Source organism: Microcaecilia unicolor, chromosome 10, assembly GCF_901765095.1.
Source record: "Microcaecilia unicolor chromosome 10, aMicUni1.1, whole genome shotgun sequence".
NCBI classification, from domain to species: domain Eukaryota; kingdom Metazoa; phylum Chordata; class Amphibia; order Gymnophiona; family Siphonopidae; genus Microcaecilia; species Microcaecilia unicolor.
The window spans coordinates 86,572,783-86,594,064 of NC_044040.1; the positions used below are offsets into that span (position 1 = coordinate 86,572,783).

A 21,282-nucleotide genomic window follows, 5' to 3' on the forward strand; every position below is an offset into this window, starting at 1 on the left:
TCAGGCGTTCTTGGACATCACGAAGCGCTGGGGTCAGCCGAGCCTAGATCTGATGGCGTCATCGGCCAATTGCCAAGTGCCGCGCTTTTTCAGCAGAGGACGGGACCCTCGATTCCTGGGAGTAGATGCTCTTCTCCAACAGTGGCCGACACAAGAGCTTCTCTATGTGTTCCCGCCCTGGCCCATGTTGGGCAGGGTGCTAGACCGGGTGGCAAAGCATCCAGGCCGGATAATCCTGGTGGGTCCGGATTGGCCCAGACGTCCCTGGTATGCGGACTTGATCAGGCTCTCAGTCGGCGATCCTCTGCGGCTGCCAGTGGAGCAGGGCCTGTTGCATCAGGGTCCCGTGGTGATGGAGGATCCCTCCCCCTTTGGTCTTACGGCCTGGCTATTGAGCGGCAGCGTCTGAGAAAGAAGGGCTTCTCAGACAAGGTCATCGCCACTATGCTGAGAGCGAGGAAGCGCTCTACTTCTACTGCTTACGCCAGGGTTTGGCGTACCTTTGCAGCGTGGTGTGAAGCAGGCTCATTTTCTCCATTCACTGCTCCAATTTCTTCAGTGTTGGCATTCCTGCAAGAAGGTCTGGAGAAAGGCCTGTCGCTCAGTTCCCTTAAAGTCCAGGTAGCGGCCCTGACTTGCTTCAGGGGCCGCCTGAAGGGTGCTTCCCTGGCTTCGCAGCCAGATGTGGTGCGTTTTCTCAAGGGAGTTAATCACCTGCGCCCTCCTCTGCACTCGGTGGTGCCTGCGTGGAATCTCAATCTGGTGCTAAGAGCATTACAGAAGCCGCCTTTTGAACCCTTGTCGAGGGCATCTCTGAAAGACCTGACGTTGAAAGCAGTCTTTTTGGTGGCTATCACTTCAGCCAGAAGAGTTTCTGAGCTCCAGGCGCTCTCATGTCGAGAGCCTTTTCTGCAGTTCACTGAGGCAAGAGTGACTATTCGCACAGTGCCTTCCTTCCTGCCCAAGATTGTTTCTCGCTTCCATGTGAATCAGCAGCTCTGTCTCCCTTCCTTTCGTAGGGAGGACTACCCAGAGGAGTACTCTGCTCTTAAATATCTGGATGTGAGACGAGTCATCATCAGATACTTGGAAGTGACCAATGATTTCTGGAAATCGGATCATCTGTTTGTCCTGTTTGCAGGTCCTCGTAAGGGTCTGCAGGCTGCTAAGCCTACAGTGGCAAGATGGGTCAAGGAAGCCATTGCAGCGGCTTATGTGGCCACGGGGAAGGTGCCGCCTATCCAGCTGAAGGCTCACTCCACTAGAGCTCAGGCGGCCTCGATGGCAGAGGCCGGGTCCGTCTCCTTGGAAGAGATATGCAAGGCGGCAACTTGGGCTTCGGCCCATACATTCTTCAAGCATTACCGCTTGACTGTGGCTGCTCGGGCGGAGGCCCGGTTTGGAGCTTCAGTGTTGCGGTCCGGGATTTCTATGTCCCACCCTGGGTGAGTACTGCTTCGGTACATCCCACCAGTCTATGGATTGATCAGCTTGATGATATGGAAGGTAAAATTATGTATCATACCTGATAATTTTCTTTCCATTAATCATAGCTGATCAATCCATAGCCCCTCCCAGATATCTGTACTGTTTATATTCTGGTTGAATTTTAGGTTCAAGTTTAGTCTTCAGTTACTTCAGGAGGACTTCGTGTTCAAGTTTTTTCACTTGGATTCTTCAAGAGTTGAGACGAGTTTGTGTTACAGTGAGCTGCTGCATTCCTCTCCCCTCCGTTTTACGGGGCTGGATTGAGACTTAAATTCTGCCGGCACTCCCTCCCGCTTCGTGCGGCTGTAGGGCAGCTTTGTACCCCTCCCGCTTCGGCGGTGTTAGGGTCAGTCAGCTCCTCCCGCGGTTGCGGTTGCAGGATAAGCCAGATCCCCCCGCATCGGCGGGGTGGTGTCCCTCCCCCGCTCCGCGGGGATGAGCTGGACGGATTCCCCTCCCCCACTTGTGTGGGGATGAGTTGGGTTAATTCCCCTCCCCCGTTTCGGCGGTGGTGAGCTGGGCAGAGTGTCCCTTTGTGGGTGTAATTCTCTAAGTGCTGAGTCCTGCGGATGGAGCTTTGATATCGACATACTGAGCTGCGTAGCGCTATAGAAATGCTAATATAGAAATGCTAAATAGTAGTAGTAGAGTTTCCGGCAGCACATGACCACATATAGGGAGGCAAAAGTTTGCTCTCTATCTCCACCTGCTGGTAGATGGACACAACCCACCAGTCTATGGATTGATCAGCTATGATTAATGGAAAGAAAATTATCAGGTATGATACATAATTTTACCTTCCTCTTCATGTAATACTCTCCAGGGATCCATGACACCCAGTCCTCCGCAAAAGGCCTCCAGCACACCACGCTCAGGGGCCCCCTTACCCACGAGCCGCCCCGTCCTATCTAGCTGGGGTCCAGGACCTGATTCATATCCCCAGCCACTATTATTTGGTCTGTCCCATACTGTTGGCACTGTGCAAAGAGGTCTGCAAAAAATGTTTTCACTCCAGTCTGTGGGGCGTACACTGCCACCCGCAATCTGAGCTGTCCCTGCAGATTCAACTGCACCCCTACATAATGACCTTCTTTATCCGCGAACAGAAGCTTAGCCCCCGCAGCAACAGTCTTATTGAGTAATATAGCTACCCCTCCTCGTCTCCCTGAGGTTGGGGAACATAAAACCTCTCCCACCCAATGTCTCTTCAATTTTTGACTCTCTTCTAAGATAATCTTGTTTCTTGAATACAGGCAATTCCCGCCTCATGTCTCTTCAGCGTGCCCCGTATCTTTGCCCGCTTTACCGGTGATGTAATACTGCCCACATTCCATGAAATTAATCGTATATTTTTCCCCAACAGATTAGCCATTGCAGTCTAGCCCTTCGAATTGAAATGTCTCCATCCCTTCTGTCTTCCCCAAGGGGCCCAGCCTCCCCCCCCCCCCCCCCCCCCCAGGGAACCTCATTAATAGTTCAAGTTCAATCCACTCACTGGCCCGCTGATCTCCCTGAGCATAAATCAACATCCCCTGAGTTCCTTGCCTCCCCTGTTTACTCTTCCACGCTAATGCCTCACCTAGTATCTCTACCCTCCCCCCTCTACTGTTTTCCTCCCGCTCCAACCAAACTTCCCATCCCACCCACCCCCCTGAGCCCATCCCCAGTTAACCCGGCCCATTATAACAAAATGGGTACAAAGGGCTTCCCGCATCCCCTGGCTCCTGCTCCAGCAAGAAATTAACTGTCATTCTAATACCGAAATCACTGTGCATACCCCTGTATACATACACAGCAAGCACATTACATCTTATTTTCTAGTTGCGACTTATCTGATCTCTGGGACCTGCTCTCCAGTCTGTGCATTATCCTTCAGCTCGTTCACAAATGCTTTCGCCTGCTGGGCATCATCAAACAGTTTCCATCTGCCCTCATGCCGGACCTTTAAAATTGCAGGGTAGATCAGCATATCTGGTGTCCATCATAGCGGAGCTTGTTTCTTTTTTGACAAAACCCTGAGTATTTCTTCCTTGTGCACATAATTATGCACTTTGATAATCACCGTCCGTGGAAGCTGCCTTCCGTCTTGTTTATGACCTATGCAGTGGGCCCGTTCAAGGCAGAGCTTTCCCGCGTTATCGGACAAGGCAAACTCATCCGCCAGCCATTTTTTCTAGGACCGTCACAGTTTCTGGCAGTCCTACCAGCATTAGGTTCCCTCATCGTGACCTATTCTCTAGGTCGTCGAGTTTTGCCGACAGCGCTTCCAAAGTGCTAGCCATAGATTTAACTCGTTGTGCAGCAGGGCCCGCCAGGTCTTCCACCTCTGATACCCTTCTCTCGAGCTCCCCAGTTCTGTGAGTTGTCTCCGTTAGGAGCGCCTTAAGGTTCGACACCTGGGCATACAGATTTTCTAATTTCGGATCCAATGCAGCTCCCATCACCTCAGTAAGTTGCTGTAATTGTTCTGTGGTAAACGGGGCACTTCCACCCGACGTCGAGCTCTCTGCCATGCTGTCCGGCCTCTTCAGCTTGTCTCTCTTTTTTCGCCCCTCTGCTCGCCATTGTTCTTGCTGGTGAGTTTAAATATTTGTCCATGGGGTGTTAGTCTTTCGTTGGTATGTCTCTTAAGTCACGATCTTCCAATAACCTCAGTATTTAAGCCAATATTAAGGAGCTTGGGCCCAGGAGAGCGCGGGACCACGTCTTCAGAGCATCACGTGACCCCCCCCCCCTTCCTAGAATCTAAATGGCAAGAGTACAAGACCAGCAATGCGGAACATAGGGGGGACTCTGTTCTAGTTCTCCGGGGAGAGGTGATATATGTTTTCAGCGGAAGGCCTGGCACCGCGAGGTGTTGCGCATGGAGAGAGGGGTAACCTCTCTTTGTCAGCAATATGAGAGAAGTCACTCCGTAGGAGTAAGGAAATTGTTGTTGGAGGGCCAACAGGCATTAAACGAGTTATTGCATAGGCGAGTAGTGAAGTCTCAAGAACATTACAAATACGAACTGTATAGATTCGCAAACAAAAGTGGTAGACTCTTGGCCAGGTTGGTCTATGGGAATTTGGGGTCAGGCAAGATAGCCGCATTGCGAGATGCTGCAGGAAGCCTGGTGCATAGTGATGATAAGATTAATGCACTTTTGAAGGAGTTTTTTGGTCATCTCTATGGGCTGCAGATGTCAGTGCCTCTGAAGGGGGAGGTTTATTTGTCGAGCCTTGATCTACCAGAGGTGATGGCTCAGAATTTGACAGAGCTTAATTCACCTATTACGGCGGAGGAAGTGGAGTGGGTGATTGGTCAGAGTCCTTTAGGAAAGGCGCCAGGGCCTAATGGGTGGCATAATGAGTTTTATAAGCTTTTACATCTTGAAGTGGGGCAAATACTGGCGGAAGTGTTCAATGACTTCGTACAGAAAGGACAGTTGCCCAGACATATAAACGCGGCCCAAATTATTGTCATTCCTAAGCCGCTTGATCAGGTGGATTCATACCGTCCTATATCCTTGTTGAACACGGAAACTAAATATATGGCCAAGATTCTGGCGAATAGGCTGGTAAGGGTGTTGCCATCACTGATCCTGGAGCCACAGGTAGGGTTCGGCTGTGGGAGAATGGTGGCGAAGAACATGAGGCGAATTTTGGCTGCGCTGGAAAGGGTGCATTCGGAGGATATCCCCGCTGTATTGATCAGTTTTGATGCCGAAAAGGCTTTTGATCGGGTGGAGTGGGGATATCTCTTCAATGTGCTGAGAGTATATGGTATCAGCATTTTGTTGTTTTTTTTTTTGTTTGTTTTTGAGCAGGCCGTCCAAATATTGTATAGGGATCCAAGGGCGCAAGTGTTTGCAAATGGGGTGTTCTCTGACTGGTTCCCAATTACTAGGGGAACCAGGCAGGGATGCCCTTGTCCCCGTTTGTGTTGTCTTTGGTCCCTTTACTTAGGGAGATACAAGGTAACGTGGGGATTAGGGGAGTGAAGATTGGAGAGCAGACTTTCAAATCAGCAGCATTTGCAGATGAACTTTTACTGCTTATTTCGGATCTGGGGTTCTCATTACCCCACCTACTGGAAAGCTTGGAGTGATATGGTAACTTCTCTGGCTTCAAGATTAACCTAGCCAAGTCAGAGGCACAGGCCAGTGCCGAGAAGGTCTGGTAACTCTGGGGTAACTCCTTCCCATTGAGATGGGCCCAAGACTCGTTCAGATATTTGGGTATACAGCTTTCAATGAATCCCAAGCATCTATATGACCTTAACATTACCAGAGTACTGGAGAATACTAGGCAGAGACTGGCTCTTTGGACGACACTTCCCCTGACCCTCATGGGCAGGATTCAGCTCTTTCGCATGATAATCTTCCCCAGGTGGCTGTATGTGCTACAGTCTCGCCCTATTCGCATTTTGCGTCGGGATTTGGAGTCCTTACGGAAAATGCTGTTGAATTTTTGCTTGGGGGGGACCCCAAACAGCAGTGGAGATTCTTAGTGAGTCTGCAGACTCAAGGAGGATTGGATATCCCAGATATGGGTAGGTACAACCAGGCTTGTCTATTGAGGCATCTGCGAGACTGGCTCTTGGGTACTAACACATACACAGATGAGGACTCAGAGCATACTTTCACCCTTGGCATTTGAATTATCTGCTCCATACTCCTCGTGGGCGCCTGCCCAGGGAGGCTCAGGGGAGCATACTGTTGAGGCCATTGTGGTCTCTTTGGCGTTCAGTACTTGTCTTGTGGAGGCAGGAGCCCACTAGTAGAGTATTTTTGCCATTGGGGGGAACGCAGAGTTCTTGCTAGGTAGTGAGAGCCGGATTCTGCAAAACTTGAAAGCAAAAGGAGTGCTATTGCTAGAAGATGTAGTTAGGGAGGATTGGATCCTGAAATCTGCCCAAGAACTTTTTCCTCTGGAGGGGAGGGGTCCTTCGGTTGTTCTGGCCTATCTTCAGCTATCGCATTATGTGAGGGCTTTACCAGCCGGCAGCCTGTCAGCAGGTTTCAGCCAGCAGCTGCGGGAGTTCCTGGAGGGGGGTGCACAGAGTCGGGTTTCGGTATCTTGGTTTTGTAAAGAATTGGGAAATCGTTCATCAACAACGAGTTTGCAAATGGTGACTGGTGGGAGCGGGATGTAGGTAGATCAATTGAGGCAAAGCTCTTGTTGGCAACTCTCAAAGGGGGCCCATGAATGGTGCATAGCGCAGTACTACAAGAGTGCCAGTTTCGTACACTGCATAGAGCATACTTCTCCCCTCAGCAGGCTAGCCATGCGGGGGAAGTGGATACGGGACAATGTTGGAAATGTGGAACGATAGGGGCTTCTTTATATCGTGGATTGTGGCAGTGTAGATACATAAGAGCATTTTGGTCAGCTATAGCGGGATTATTCTGTTTGGTATTTGGACGTAGGGTGTCCCTCACGTTTGAAAAAACGGTTTTCTGTGCATTAGGCTGGTGGGGGTCTGGAAAGTTGGGTGATAAGTTATTTTTAGGCAAAGCTTGTATTCTGGGAAAGAAATGTATTCTTAACCATTGGATTCAGGATCATCCCCCCTCTGTATAGTAATGGAGGAATAAATGACATCAACTCATGATATGGGAGTCAGAGGGTGCCCATTTGTGTCCGAAGAGGTAGCAGAGGTTTCTGGGGGGCTTATTTGACTAGAGTTTCTCCTGCAGCTCGGAGTCAAATTTTGAACAGATTTTCGCTGGGCCGTTGAGGGCAGCTGGGTGGGGGGACCAGGCATCACAGGGATAAGTTAGGGGGTTGGGGATAGAGAAATATATTACTTGAGGGTAGGTTGGACTAGAAGGGCAAAGGTCAGGCCTACACATGTGGAACCACTATTCTTGGGTAGGGTTAGTGGGAGGAGGGATTTGGGGAGCGAGTTGGGGGGATAGGAGGTATAGGGAGGGACGTGAAGACACGGAGGTATAATGGTCTTTTGGAGGTGGTTGTTGTTATGTTGGGATGCTTAGGATCTGTTTTCAAAGTCTATGCAAGAGTATGTTCGCTATTGAGAAGCTTTCCAATTAGACTTTCTAGTTAAACACACAGAACATAACACAAAGGGACAGAAACTTTGTGGTAGGAGAATAAGGAAGGATTAAAGTTCCTTAAATAAGTTCGGTGTAGCTGGGAATTGATGAGGGTCTGTTTAATGTTATACATAGAATAAAGGTGCGGGATGGGGATACACTGCTTAAAAAAAAAAAAAAAAAAAGTTGAAGGAATGTAATAGCTTGCCCACACTACGTACTTCAAGTTATTTCAGTCTATATGCAATTCTACTGTGGAGGTGTCTCTTCTGTATTGACCTCAATAAAAACCGTTGAATATAAAAAATGCACACTGATCTACAAGGGGAGCTTAGATAAACAGTTCATTTTGGGTTTATGTCAAATGTTTGGTGCATTCCATTTGTAGAACTGCCAAACGGACCATGGTACATGGCAGCCCTGTTGCTTTTAGTCCCCCTATATACTCCTGAGAGGACAGCTTTGAAAGGTCAAATGCAGACCACCTTCTGGAGGAGTAACCTAGTGGTTAGTGCAGTGGACTTTGATCCTGGGGAATTGGGTTCAATTCCCACTGCAGCTCCTTGTGACTCTGGGCAAGTCACTTAACGCTCCATTGCCCCAGGTGCAAATAAGTACCTGTATATAGTATGTAAACTGCTTTGAATGTAGTTGCAAAAAACACAGAAAGGTGGTATATCAGGTCTCATTCCTTTTCCCTTCCCCCTTCGCTATGCCTTACTCAAAATTTCTTGATTTTAAATTGATTATGGCCAATTTTATCAGCTTGGGGCTTGTACAGTTGACAACAAAAAGTCTGACACAGTAATGTGAATGAGCAGTGGTTATAGCAGCTGGTTTAGAATCAGGGAAACCAAGGTTCAAATCTTTATGCTTTTTGTGATCTCAGGCTGATTTACTTCATTCTCCTGTGTTTCGGATACAAGTTTAGATTATAATCCCCCTGAGGATTCAACCTACATTCAGATACAATAGTTAAGTTGCCTTGTACTGTCAATTAAAAGGGCATGAGCTAAATATAAATACAGCTAAATCTTGAAAGAGCAGGCTGCTAGTAAAGTCAAAAATTCCTCCTGAAAACCTGTTCACACTGTACTGGCATGGAGTGTTATAACTTAATGCAGCCCACCTTATTCCTTGCACAGTCCTGTCCCCCCCCCCCCCCCCCCCCCCCCCTCCCAAAAAAAAAAAAAATTTTTTTCTAGGGTTTTTCATGCAAAGAGACCTGGATAAAAGAATGATGGAAAGCCTCTTTATATGTGCTTCCTTTTCACACACTATGCAGGTTTTTGAGAAATCTCCGCTGAGGGTCAAGAACTTTGGGATCTGGTTGCGCTATGATTCTCGCAGTGGAACCCACAATATGTACAGGGAATACCGAGACCTGACTACTGCTGGTGCTGTGACACAGTGCTGTAAGGAAACCCAATAAGATGGCATTGCTGTTCTGAAACTTGATAATTTGTTTTCTTTGTGCATGGTTCCTGTATCTTAAATCATTGCTTGCTAAAGTATGTTTTAACTGTTTGGTTTTATATTTTGCTCCTCTGTCTTCTGGTGTGTTTGGGGAGGGGGGGGGGGGGTAATGAAAGTATCAGATACTGATTGATATTGATTAAAATTAAGGGTGTTGTTTACTAAAACTTAGCAGTAGGGCCCATAGGAATAATGCAGATAAATCGAGCTAAGCTTTAGTAAATTGGAGGGGGGGGGGGGGTAAGTGAAATAGTAGTGATTTCTGCTACAAGCAGAATCAAAAGTGGTGATGGGCTGCATGTGACTTCTATTTTACGTTTTCTAGAAAGTGTACCTTCTGTACATAGATGGGCTAAACATTTATAAACTAAGTTTCACTGTTATCTACCAGCTTTCTGGATTGTGATGCATATTGCACTGCTATGGAAGTTACTATAAATGAGCATCATGGATGCAAACCATATGATTTAAAAACGATTCCTTTTTAATGTAGTATTGTGATATTTGGAGCAGGGCTCTTAATGTGCCAGAGCTGGTGGTGGGAGGCGGGACTGGTAGTTGGGAGGCGAGGATAGTGCTGGGCAGACTTATACAGTCTGTGCCAGAGCTGGTGGTGGGAGGCGGGGTTGGTGGTTGGGAGGCGGGGATAGGGCTGGCCAGACTTATACGGTCTGTGCCCTGAAGAGGACAGTACAAATAAAAAAGTACCACATATGAATTTATCTTCTTGGGCAGACTGGATGGACCGTGCAGGTCTTTTTCTGCCGTCATCTACTATGTTTACGATGTTTAACTATTCAAGGCAGGCGTGATTAATAATATGCAGTTACAATGTTCTATATCCCATCCAACCCAAGTGCTTTGAACGGTTTACAAAAGAAAATTACGTAGAACTAAGAAAAAATATGCAAATGCAAAACAATTTGAAAAGAAAATGAAAATACAGAATAATGTTATAAAAGGCACTAACAGCCAGATGAACTAAAGTCGTCGTTAGAGCCGTTCCCTACTGAATTCCATAGCGAATCGGTAGGGAACTGCAATGCATCAAAGAAAGGGAATGCAAATGAGCTGCTCGTTGCATCTCACTTGCATTCTCTAATCCCTCGTAAAACGGTCGGAGAATCAGCCGGTAGAGCATGCGCAGAGCAGCCAAGCGTTATGCCAAGGACGTCAAAAAAAAAAAAAGACAACATGCCCATGGACGTCCTTTATGGATATCCTTGCCACCCCCCCCCCCTCCCCGCCCGAGGTTGCCACCGCCACTCCCCCCTGCATTGAAAGAGCTTTCTGCAGCCCCCCCCCCCCTCTCCCCGAGGTCACCGTCGCTCCCCCTCTCTTGAAATGACAGCTTCTATATCGTCCCCAGATCAATCCAGAGACTTGTGGGTTATGTCCCTCCTCTAGCAGGTTAGATAGAGAGAATCAGAAGTTTGCTACAATAGAGCATGTGCAGCCAGCCTCACTTCAGTATTCTCTCTATCTAGCAGGTAGAAGGGAGCATAAAGTGCAGCTCTGTGGCCTGAGGCTCCTATCCCATTCCCTCGGGTGTGTTGAGCTTTCTCTGGGGTTGAGGTGCTGGAGCACATTCTGAGATACACCTGGTGGTGCCAGGTCCCTACCCTTCTCCCCCTATCAGCCTACTTAAATTCTGTTGAGGATTTTGGCTGTATTCCTCGCCTGTCTCTTAAAAAAGAACCAGATGGAACGATTCTCCAGTCCAGCCTCATTTTGGCTTGCTTGGTGCTTGGAACGATTCTCCGTTCAGCTTAATTGGAACGTGAGCAGGGCTGGGACTGCGGAGAAGGTAAGGCTTTTGGGGCTATGTTCGTTCTGTTGGAGTCAGTTAAGCGCGGCTCGCACTGCGAGGCACGGTGGCACGTCGTTTCCCTGCGAGTTTTGTTCCGCGACGGTAGTGAGTCATAGTGCGGATCAGGGGATTGCGTGTTGGGCACCACGGCGCCAAAAGGGATTGTTTCTCGCCTTGGCGGCAAAGTCTGTGACTGGAACGGTTGATCCGCCGGAGCCATTTTCTCGCTAGCGCTGCGGTCTCAGGATGCAGCGCCGGATCTGCTGGGGCTCCCTCCGACAGAGAAGCCTCGATTTCTCTCATGGAAAAGGCTATTATGGGGGCATTTTCCCCGGAGTTTGTACTCTTTTGCTCAAAGCGTTTTTATTGCGCTCTGAGGGAGAGGGGCAGGAGGCGGCCATTTTCGAGGCTCTGCTGCCTCGGGCTCTGAGTTAGTACAGAAGCCACCTAAGATGGCCCGGTTGGGTTTAAGGGGCCAGTAGAGTGGAGGAGTAGCATAATGGTTAGTGCAGCAGGCTTTGAACCTGGCTGTCTGGGTCGTTTCCCTCTGCTGCTCCTTCTGTCCGTGGGCAAGTCACTTAGCCCTCCATAATAACCCTGGGATGACATATGGATTCGGAGGGTGTCCCAGGATCAGGGGAATCCTTTTCAGGGCACCTTGAATAGAGGGAGTTGCTCGCGGGTGAGGGAGTTGACCTCACTGCGACCAGGCTCTTTAAAGGGAAGAACTGATTCTGTTCTTTATACAGGCATTGTAAGGGCTAATTTTATATCCTCCACGGTTAGCTCTTCATTTGGTCGGGCACTAGGATGCCGGCGGAACCCTGTTAGGTTCATGAGGCTATTCTGTTCTTGGGTATATGTGCGCGCTTGATTATTAGCATTTGTATGCGCTACCAAACACTTGCAGCGCTGAACACCTGACATAAAGAGACAGTCCCTGCTCAAGAGCTTACAGTCTAGTGTAGCTCCATCTTTATTGCCACTCCACATGGCACTGCTGAGGCCCCAATGCTCCCCTGGGTTCTGATGTGCTTGCAATTCAGGCAGTTTTATATGTAGATATTTCAGGAATGTGATTGGAAACCTAGTGTGGAGCACTCCAGTTTCTGCATATTGGTTTTCCACAGCTTTGAGTTTTCCTCAGCTTTCCAGGGGCGAGGTAGCTGACCCTTTAGTCCCCTGCAGCTGTGCCGTGACAGGGAGATCCTTAGGCTGCTGCTTGGGAAGTACTGCCTATCTGAAAGTCTCCTGGTAGAGATGCCTGTGCTTCAGGAGGTGAGTTACAGTAAGACTATTTCTGGACCCTCCTTGAGGAGGTTCAGGGGTTGTGTACATCTTTAATGGAAGAAAGGAAGGGATCCGGATTAGGGATCCTACCCTAGGTTTGCACTCTTCCACTCTTCTCCTTTCTCAGACATGGCAGTACAGTGTTTTAGTAGTCAGGCTTAAGGCTGTTGACTACATGTTTCTGTGAGAAATGTTACATTTTGAGGCTAGTGCAGGCCTCTTAGGTTTCTCTCGGTTTCCTTGGTAACCCTGCACCCTCTGGGCTCCCCTCTGGTGGCATTTGCTCTGTGGGTATTGTTTACATCAATCTAGTTTTATTGAGGAGGGCGGCTGGCCTTTCAGCCTGAAGGTTATAGGTTCAAGGCTGGTTTTTCCATCCTATTAGATACTGTGGGCTCAGCTAGATTTCCAGTGGGGCATATTTTATTTCATTATCTCTTATGGCTTGCTTGGCCAAGTAGTTCTTACATGACTGGAACAGTTTTCAGAACTCTTCAGTATTAAATTTTGCTTCTCTCTCTCTCTCTCTCTCTAGCATGCAATGGTACTACAGACATGCTGCTACACCATCTGTCTCTGGTGTACCTGGTAGTACGACTGATACCCGTCAGGGCGGAGTTTTTCTTCCAGAACAGCGACGGGCGAAGCTGTGCCAGGTTTCTTCCCTCATTGGGTGAAGGCTCCAACAGCGTTGGACTATGTTCAGGGGTCGTTCCTTGGGCCCGGAGCTGCATGCGGCCTTTGCAATGTTATCTACTCAACCGTTTGTCTTTCCTTTCCGAGGTTCTTCAATTCGTTTTCCCTGGATACCGCAAGCTTCTTTTACTCTGCGGTGTTGGCTCAGGTCGGATACTGACTCGAGGCATGCCTTTTGCCTCATCGGAGTGGCGTGTGGTTCTCGGCCACTCAGCTCAGGGGAGTTGCTCCCCCTCAGAGTCCAGGTTGCAGTTCAATCTCTGGAACTTCGGGCGTTTCGGTTGGCGCTCCTAGCTTTCGAGATGTTGTTGAGAGTTCAACCAGTCCGAGTTCTCTGCGACAATGCAACGGCGGTAGGTTACATCATTCGGCAGGTTGGAACTTGAAGTGCTCCGCTGCCCGAAGAGGCGTCCGTGCTGCCTCTTGGGGCAGAGAAGAGTCGAGTTCGGTTGTTGGCGGCTCACATAGTGGGAGTGCTAAGTGTACAGGCCAACTTTTTCAGTCGCAATTGCTTGGATGCCAGATAGTGGGAGCTCTCTCCGCCAGCTGTCAGCCAGGTTTTGGATTGCTGGCGGACTCTAGTGATGGATCTCATGGCTTGATTCTACAGTCCCAAGATGACCCGGTTCTTCAGCAAAGTGCAGCTGTGACCAAGTGGTAACAGCACTGGTCTTGTAATGAAGACCAGCTGGAGTCCTGCTCTAGGAGCCTGAGGCCAGGGTGGAGAGCAGGATGGGCACGTGTCTTTACAAACTGTCCTGAAGCGAAGTGCCAGGGAGCCTCAAGAGGGCTTAGTTCAAACAGAGGTAGCCGGTTCAAATCCCACTGTTACTACTAATAAAGCTGTGAGCAACAACAGTTAAGAGGCAGAGAGTTTGAGTCCGAAGGAATAGGCGCCATTCTTCAGCCGTGGCCGTTGGAGCTTCTATATGTCTTTCCTCCCTGGCCGAGGGTCAGTCAAGTAATGGGGAAATCTCTCGTCTTCCAGGTCCGGTAATACTTATTGCGACGGACTGGCCCAGATGTCCTTGGTATGCGGGCTTGATTCGCCTCCTGATCGACGAGCCGTTCCACCTGTCTCACTGTCCGGGTCTTATCCATCAGGGGCCGGTAGTCATGAAAGATCATGCTCCATTTGGGCTTATAGCCTCGCCTTTGTACGGTCGCATCTGAGGTGTCCAGGATAGCCAGAGGCGTTTTTTGGGACCATGTTGCAGGCGCAATGTTCCACTTCTACTGCGTGTGGAGGTCGTTTGTGGCTTGGGGTTCCCTGGCAGGCATTTCCCCTCAATCAGACCCTCTTGTGTCCTTTCTGGCCTTTTTGCAGGAAGTGATGGTTAAGGAACTGTCGCTAAGTACTTTAAAGGGTCAGTTAGCGGCATTGGCTTCCTGGAGGGGTCGTTCGGGGAGCCACTCCTTAGTGTCTCGGCCAGAGTTTGTTCGTTTTCTTCGTGGTGTAGTGCATCTCAGACCTCCTTGGGTTCCGGTGGTGCCGGATTAGAATTTGAACCTGCTCCTTAGGGCGTTTTGGCAGTCTCCTTTCGAGCCCCTGAGTAAAGATCTTGAATGTTTTCAAGTTGAAGACTGTGTTTCTGGTGGCAATGGCTTCAGCCAGGCGGGTGTCTGAGCTTCAGGCCCTTTCGTGCAGAGCCCCTTTCTCCGTTTTTTTCGGAAGAGGGAGTGACAATTCGAAGGGTGCCGTCCTTGGTTTCTAAGGTCACACGTTTTCACGTTAACCAGGGAATGGTGTTGCCATCCATCCTTCAATTTTTGAGCTCTATGGGGTTTAGGCGTTAGGAGACCTCTGATGTGTTATTTGGAGGTTACTAATTTGTTTCGAAAGCAGATCATCTTTTTGTGCTGTTCGCAGGTCATAAGAAAGCAAACATGACCTCTAAGGCCACGGTCTATCGGTGGCTTAGGGAGGCTATTGCATCGGCGTACCTGTTGTTGGGGGATTCTTTCCCTATTCGCATTCAGGCACTCTCCAAGAGGGTTCAGGCCTCTTTTGCGGAGTGTCGTCTGGTGTCATTGGAGGACATTTGTTAAGCGGCATCTTGGTCGTCTTGGCATTCCTTTGTTAAGCATTGCCGTCTTGATGTTGCTGCGCGTCGAAAGGCGCTTGTTGAGACTTCTGTGTTGGCGGCCGGAGTAGGCCGGTCCCACCCTTGATGAGGATTACTTTGGTACATCCCACAAGTCTCTGGATTGATCTGGGGACGCTATGGAAGGTAAAATGATGTCTTACCTGATAATTTTCTTTCCATTAGTCTCTCAGATCAATCCAGAGCCCCTCCCTGGAATTCGCTTTCGTAATCTCTGATCGGTTTCAGTATACTTCAGTCGGTTCTGTTCACGTTCCTTTGTCTCTTGGCGGGTAAGGCTGTTAGAGTGTGTTTATATTTACATGTCTAAGTTATAGCAGCTCGGAGAGTTTCTTCCAAGTTTATGCTGCTTTTGCAGAGACAGGAGAGTGTTCTATGGTTCTTACTGCTTTGGTATCCTTATACTGAAGTGAGGCTGGCTGCACATGCTCTATTGTAGCAAACTTCTGAGTTCTCTCTATCTAACCTGCTAGAGGAGGGACATAACCCACAAGTCTCTGGATTGATCTGAGGGACTAGTGGAAAGAAAATTATCTGGTAAGACATAATTTTACCTTCCCCGCCATCCTCTGCACCCTCATGCCCCCCCCCCCCCCCATGAGGTCGCTGCCGCCGCTCCGCCCTCCTCCGTCTGACACCGGGCCCTCACAGTGCCTCTCACTCACCCCCCCCCCCCCCCCCCCCCCCCCCCGCGTGTGACGGCGCTGCATCGGCCACAGCAGCAACAGCTGATCACTTGGCTTCAGGACTTCCCTTCTTTCCTCCTTGGCCCGCCCTCATCTGACATAAGTAACTAACTTACGTCAGACGAGGGCAGGCCAAGGAGGAAAGAAGGGAAGTCCCGAAGCCAAGCGATCAGCTGTTGCCTGCTACGGCCGGTGCAGCGCCTTCACACGGGGGTGAGAGGCGCTGTGAGGGCCTGGTGGCAGATGGAGGGGGCAGGTGGAGGGGGAGCGGCGGTGGGGACGACCTCGGGGGCGGGGCCATGGGGTGCAGAGGATGGCGGGGAAGCTGTCATTTCAAGAGAGGGGGGGAGCGGCAGCCTCAGTCGGGGGGGGGGGGGCTGCGGAAAGTTTTTCAATGCAGGGGGAGGGGCATCGGAAGGGAAAAAAGAAAGCAGTGCTCGTCAGGGACGTCCTTGAAGGACGTCAGTGTTAGGCACAGACGCGCAGCTTTTTTTTTTTCCTTTCCCACAGCAGTCCCTGCCTAATGAGAGGTGCAGACCTCACATTAGGGTTTCCACCGTAAGGGGAATCGGTAAACGTTAGTGCATATCATTATAATAGCCTTGCAATGGTACTGCAGCTCATTATAATGATTTGCATTCCGTTTTCGTTAGCTGCTACCGTGATCGGGAAATGGCTCATTAAGTTTAGTGCATCTGGGCCTAACTGACATGTTCCTGAAATGAGTTCTTAAGTTTCCTAAATATTAAAAACAAAACAAAAAAAAAAACGCTCTTATCTTTGATTTGATAGGTGGGGAGTTCCATAAGATTGGAGTGACCTCTGGAAATAGATTACTTTTTTTTTTTTCCTAACACTGAGCAGATGGAAGAACACAATTTTTGTAATATTGAGCAAGAATCAGGGTGCAGTATTAAAAGGGTTGACAAATAACTAGGACAGATGACTTAAAATTTTAAGAAAGGCACAGTATCTTAAAATTCATGTTAAGATATTAAGATTGGCAGCCAGTGTAAGAATTAAAGTAGAGGAGATATGTGTGTTGCTAACTACCTTGGCAGCCCATTTTTTTGGAGCAACTTATGCTGTTAAAAACTTTCTTTGGGAGACTCAAATATAAAACATAACAGTAATATAAACACATTGGGTTAACTTCTTCATTATCTATCGAGAAATAAGCCCAAATATGTCTAAGCATTTGATCTATTTGATTCTCAAAAGACAGGGAAGAGTCAAAGATGATGCCTATGCTCTGTAGAGAAGACTGGAGTTTTGTTGCCCCCTAGAATGGGGCCCTTCTCTGGAATTTCACCTATCCATAACATGTTTTCAGTCAGTTTAAGCTGATAGCTTAGTCATGCACTCAGACACTATTAAGTATTTTGATTTTGGTCAAGATGGGGGGGGGGGGGAACCATCTGGATATCGGCTTAGATCTAAGAAAGGCCCATAGATTAGTCATTTTCCCAGTGAGCTCAGATGTGAAACAAAATAGTGAATAATGGGGACTCCTGTGGTACAAGGATAGAGAACAAGATCCTCACGGATGAATGAAAATGTAGTGAGGCCAAGCACAAAAACCAGAGAGTCTAGTCTAAAAAATGTGAAAAATCACTTCACTTTTATTCATCAAAATCACAATGTGAAGACTGCAGCTATCAACCCAGAAGCTGAGTTTGGAAGAATTTCATTCTCAGCATTAGAGAACACAGTTGCTTTATTTGCATTGAAGCTGATGTGCTGAAGTTTAATATAATAAACAGTTGGAATATTGACTCCTGTTGCAGGCACTCTCACCGAAACAGTCATATCAGGTCTGGTTCATCCAGTTCTATTTATTGTTTGGAAACATGGACTACTTTTTTTGTGTATGTGATTTTGAGGAATAAATTAAAGAATACAGTTTTTTTTACATCTTCTGGATTCTTTGGTTTTTGTGCTTGACTTCACTACATTTTCATTTGATCCCTGTGGTACACTACAATGTAGGCTCCTAATTTATGAGATTTTCCCATTCTTGACACATAACATAGTAAATGTCGGCAAATGAAGACTCACATGGTCCATTCAGTCTGCCCAACAAGATCTTATCCCCAGGAAAGCAGTTGAACCAGTGCCACAGTATCAGAAATAGTAATCAAATCAGGTACTTGATGGCATTCCTGTAGTTCAGTTTTATTTGGAACTTCTTGCTACATTGTCCTAGACACAGACCCAGCTGTTGGGATACTGTTGTAATCTGTTACAAGCACTCTATGCTGCTCTCAAAAGTGGAGCTTCCTGCAGCAATTTTATAACAATGTCAGCTCCTCCTACCCAATGTTTGAGAAGACTCTAGAGCCAGAATGCTATTGAGACTCTGCTAAAATCTTTGGAATGCTAAATAACTGCATTGACTTTCTTGCAGATCGTGATATGGGTGCTCGTCATCGTGCCCGGGCCCACTCTATCCAGATTATGAAAGTTGAGCAGATAGCAGCTAGCAAGTGCCGTAGACCTGCAGTCAAACAGTTTCATGTAAGAGAAATCTGTATATTGGCAACTTTCTTTTTCTTCCCTCGTTGGAGCCACAGACAGGATTGTGAACTAAATAGTGAATGTTTATTAATGTAAAATTTTGCACTTGGATACAAAATTAAACCTAGTTGTATAAAAAGCTATTTGGAAATGTCATTTGTGTTTAATCTGTATTCAGTTGATAGCTTGAACCCTAAAATTAGTGAGTGCCATTAGTTAGAATTTTAACTTTATTGCTAAAAATTTGGGTCAGATTAAGAAAATAAAAAGCTCTCTTGTAATATTGAGATGCTGCTACAATACAGTTGGCCCTCTAATAGCAGTAGAGAATGTACCCCTGGGATTTTTGCTCAGTGTCATATGTTTAGTGCAGTACCTGTTTAGATTAGGGCTTCTCAAACCTGTTCCAGGGACCTGAATGCTAGTCAGTGTTTCTGAATATCCACAGGGAATATGCATGATATTAATTTACAGGCATCTGTCTCAGCGTGTGCAAATTGATTTCATGTGTATTCATTTTTGTGTATCCTAAAAACCTTGCTATGTTACTAAACCAAGGCTTCTTCCAGTGTTAGCAGACATTTTGAATGGAGATCTATTCAGCATCTGGAATAACACTTTGAGGAGCCTTGATTCATGAGGCATTCAGATAGCTCTTTTTTGCAATGAAGTTCAGATAATTAAAACAGAGCCTTAAATTCTCCATTCATCTGTATGCCAGAGAGGATCAAAACAAAGGACAGCCACTTACTCCAATGGTATATTTGTGGTGGTGGTTAGATACAGGTGTACTCATTCTGTAATTACTTTGTCAGGACCATACATGCTAACCTTTTCTTTTCTTTTCTTTTTTTTTTTTTTTCTTTCTTGTAGGACTCCAAAATTAAGTTCCCTCTGCCACACAGAGTTTTGCGCCGTCAGCATAAACCACGTTTCACCACCAAGAGACCAAATACATTCTTCTAAAAGGAAAACTGTTCAGCCTTTTGGGCTAATAAAATACTTATCTGAATGTCATGTGTCTTGTGGCACTACGTTGTACTGATGTGTACCTTTTTCTATGGTTAAAGACAATGCTGGGGGGAGGGAGGTAAGTAATGTGCATAAGTGGCAAGTACAACCCTACCCATCTACATACTAAGATAGCAGATGAAAACCAAACTGAGCCATCGTTTAGATATCACCCTTTGAATGTCAACAGTGGCCAATTGAGGTCACAAGTATCGGGTAAACATAAACATAGTAGAAGACGGCAGAAAAAGACCTGCACGGTCCATCCAGTCTGCCCAAGAAGATAAATTCATATGTGGTACTTTTTTATTTGTACTGTCCTCTTCAGGGCACAGACCGTTTAAGTCTGGCCAGCCCTATCCCCGCCTCCCAACCACCAACCCCGCCTCCACCACCAGCTCTGGCACAGACTGTATAAGTCTGCCCAGCACTATCCTCGCCTCCCAACTACCAGTCCCGCTCCCACCACCAGCTCTGGTACATTAAGAGCCCTGCCCCAAATATCACAATACTACATTAAAAAGGAATCGTTTTTAAATCCTATGGTTTGCATCCATGATGCTCATTTATAGTAACTTCCATAGCAGTGCATTATGCATCACAATCCAGAAAGCTGGTAGATAACAGTGAAACTTAGTTTATAAATGTTTAGCCCATCTATGTACACAAGGTACACTTTGTAGAAAACGTAAAATAGAAGTCACATGCAGCCCATCACCACTTTTGATTCTGCTTGTAGCAGAAATCACTACTATTTCACTCTCTCTCCCCCCCCCCCCCCCCCCCCCCCCCCCCCCCCCCCCCCAGATTTTCTGCTGCTTATCCTAGAAATAAGCAGTGGATTTTCTCGTCCATCTTAATAATGATTTAAAGACTTTTTCTTTTAGGAAATTAGCCAAACCTTTTTTTAACCTTTCCTCATAGGGAAGTCATCCCATTTCCTTTATCGTTTTGTTGCCGTTCTTTGAACCTTTTCTAATTTGCAATTTTTTTTGAGGCCGTGAGCAAAATTGAATACAGTATTTGAGGTATGGTCGCACCATGGAGCAATACGAAGGCATTATAACATTCTCATTTTTGTTTTCTATTCATTTCCTAATAATTCCTAACATTCTATTTGGTTTTTTTAGCTGCTGCTGCACACTAACCTGAGGGTTTCAACATATCTTCAGTGACACCTAGATCCTTATCCTGGGTAGCAACTCCTAATGTGGAACCTTGCATCATGTAGCTATAGTTTGGGTTCCTCTTTCCCATGTTAATCACTTTGCACTTACTCATATTAAGTCATCTGTCATTGGTATGCCCAGTGTCCCAGTCTCGTATGGTCCTATTGCAATTTTTCGCAATCCTCTTGTAATTTAACAACTTTGTATAATTTTGTGTCATCAAATTTAATTATTTCACTAGTTATTCCCATCTCTGCATTATTACTAAATGTTAAAAAAGTAGCAGTCCCAGTAAAGACCCCTGGGGAACCCCACTATCTACCCTTATCCATTGAGAATACTGACCATTTAACCCTACTCTCTATTTTCTATCTTTTAACCAGTTTTTAATCCACAAAAGGCCATTGCCTCCTATCCTATGACTTCCTGATTTCCTCAGGAGTTTTTTGTGAGGTAATTTGTCAAATGCCTTTTGAAAATCCAGATTCACAATATTGACCGGCTTAACATATTTATTCACTTCTTTAAAGAAATGTAGCAGATCGGAAGGCAAGACTTCCCTTGACTAAATAAATCTATGTTGGCTTTGTCTCATTAATCCATGTTTATGTATATGCTCTGTAATTTTCGTTATTATCTCTACTGTTTTGCCTGACTGATGTCAGGCTCACCTGTCTTAAGGTTGCCAACTGGCCAGTTTTAAGCCTGCGTGGCCAGTTTTGCAAAGGCCAGGCCAGCTGTTGGCAGACCCTTAAAACTGGCACCCAAAAGGCTGTTCTCTGTGGATGTGTGGGGTTTTTGTTGTGTGTTGATTTTTGTTTTGCTCTCCACCCCAAACTGTTTGTTCCTTCTAGCTCCGGTGGCATGCCTTCTCACTCGCAGTGGAAAATCAACGAGTTGCAGGCAGGACTAAAGGCTTAGTGTGGCTGCCTCAGTGTTTGGTCCTGCCTTTTTTGATGCAATTTCTGTGCGTAGGACTAAGTGGAGAAGTACC

At 47.0% G+C, this 21,282-nt stretch overlaps 1 protein-coding gene across 1 annotated transcript in view; it reads left to right on the forward strand.

The window, feature by feature from the left end:
* LOC115478513 (60S ribosomal protein L18a) overlaps positions 1-19,142 on the forward strand; it is a 36,209-nt gene extending 17,067 nt beyond the window's left edge. The window contains exons 3-5 of the mRNA XM_030215903.1: positions 8,814-8,943; positions 17,999-18,108; positions 18,982-19,142. Coding sequence (XP_030071763.1) covers positions 8,814-8,943; positions 17,999-18,108; positions 18,982-19,074 — 333 coding nt within the window. The 3' untranslated portion in view covers positions 19,075-19,142. The remainder of the gene's footprint in view (positions 1-8,813; positions 8,944-17,998; positions 18,109-18,981) is intronic.
* The last annotated feature ends 2,140 nt before the right edge of the window (positions 19,143-21,282 follow it).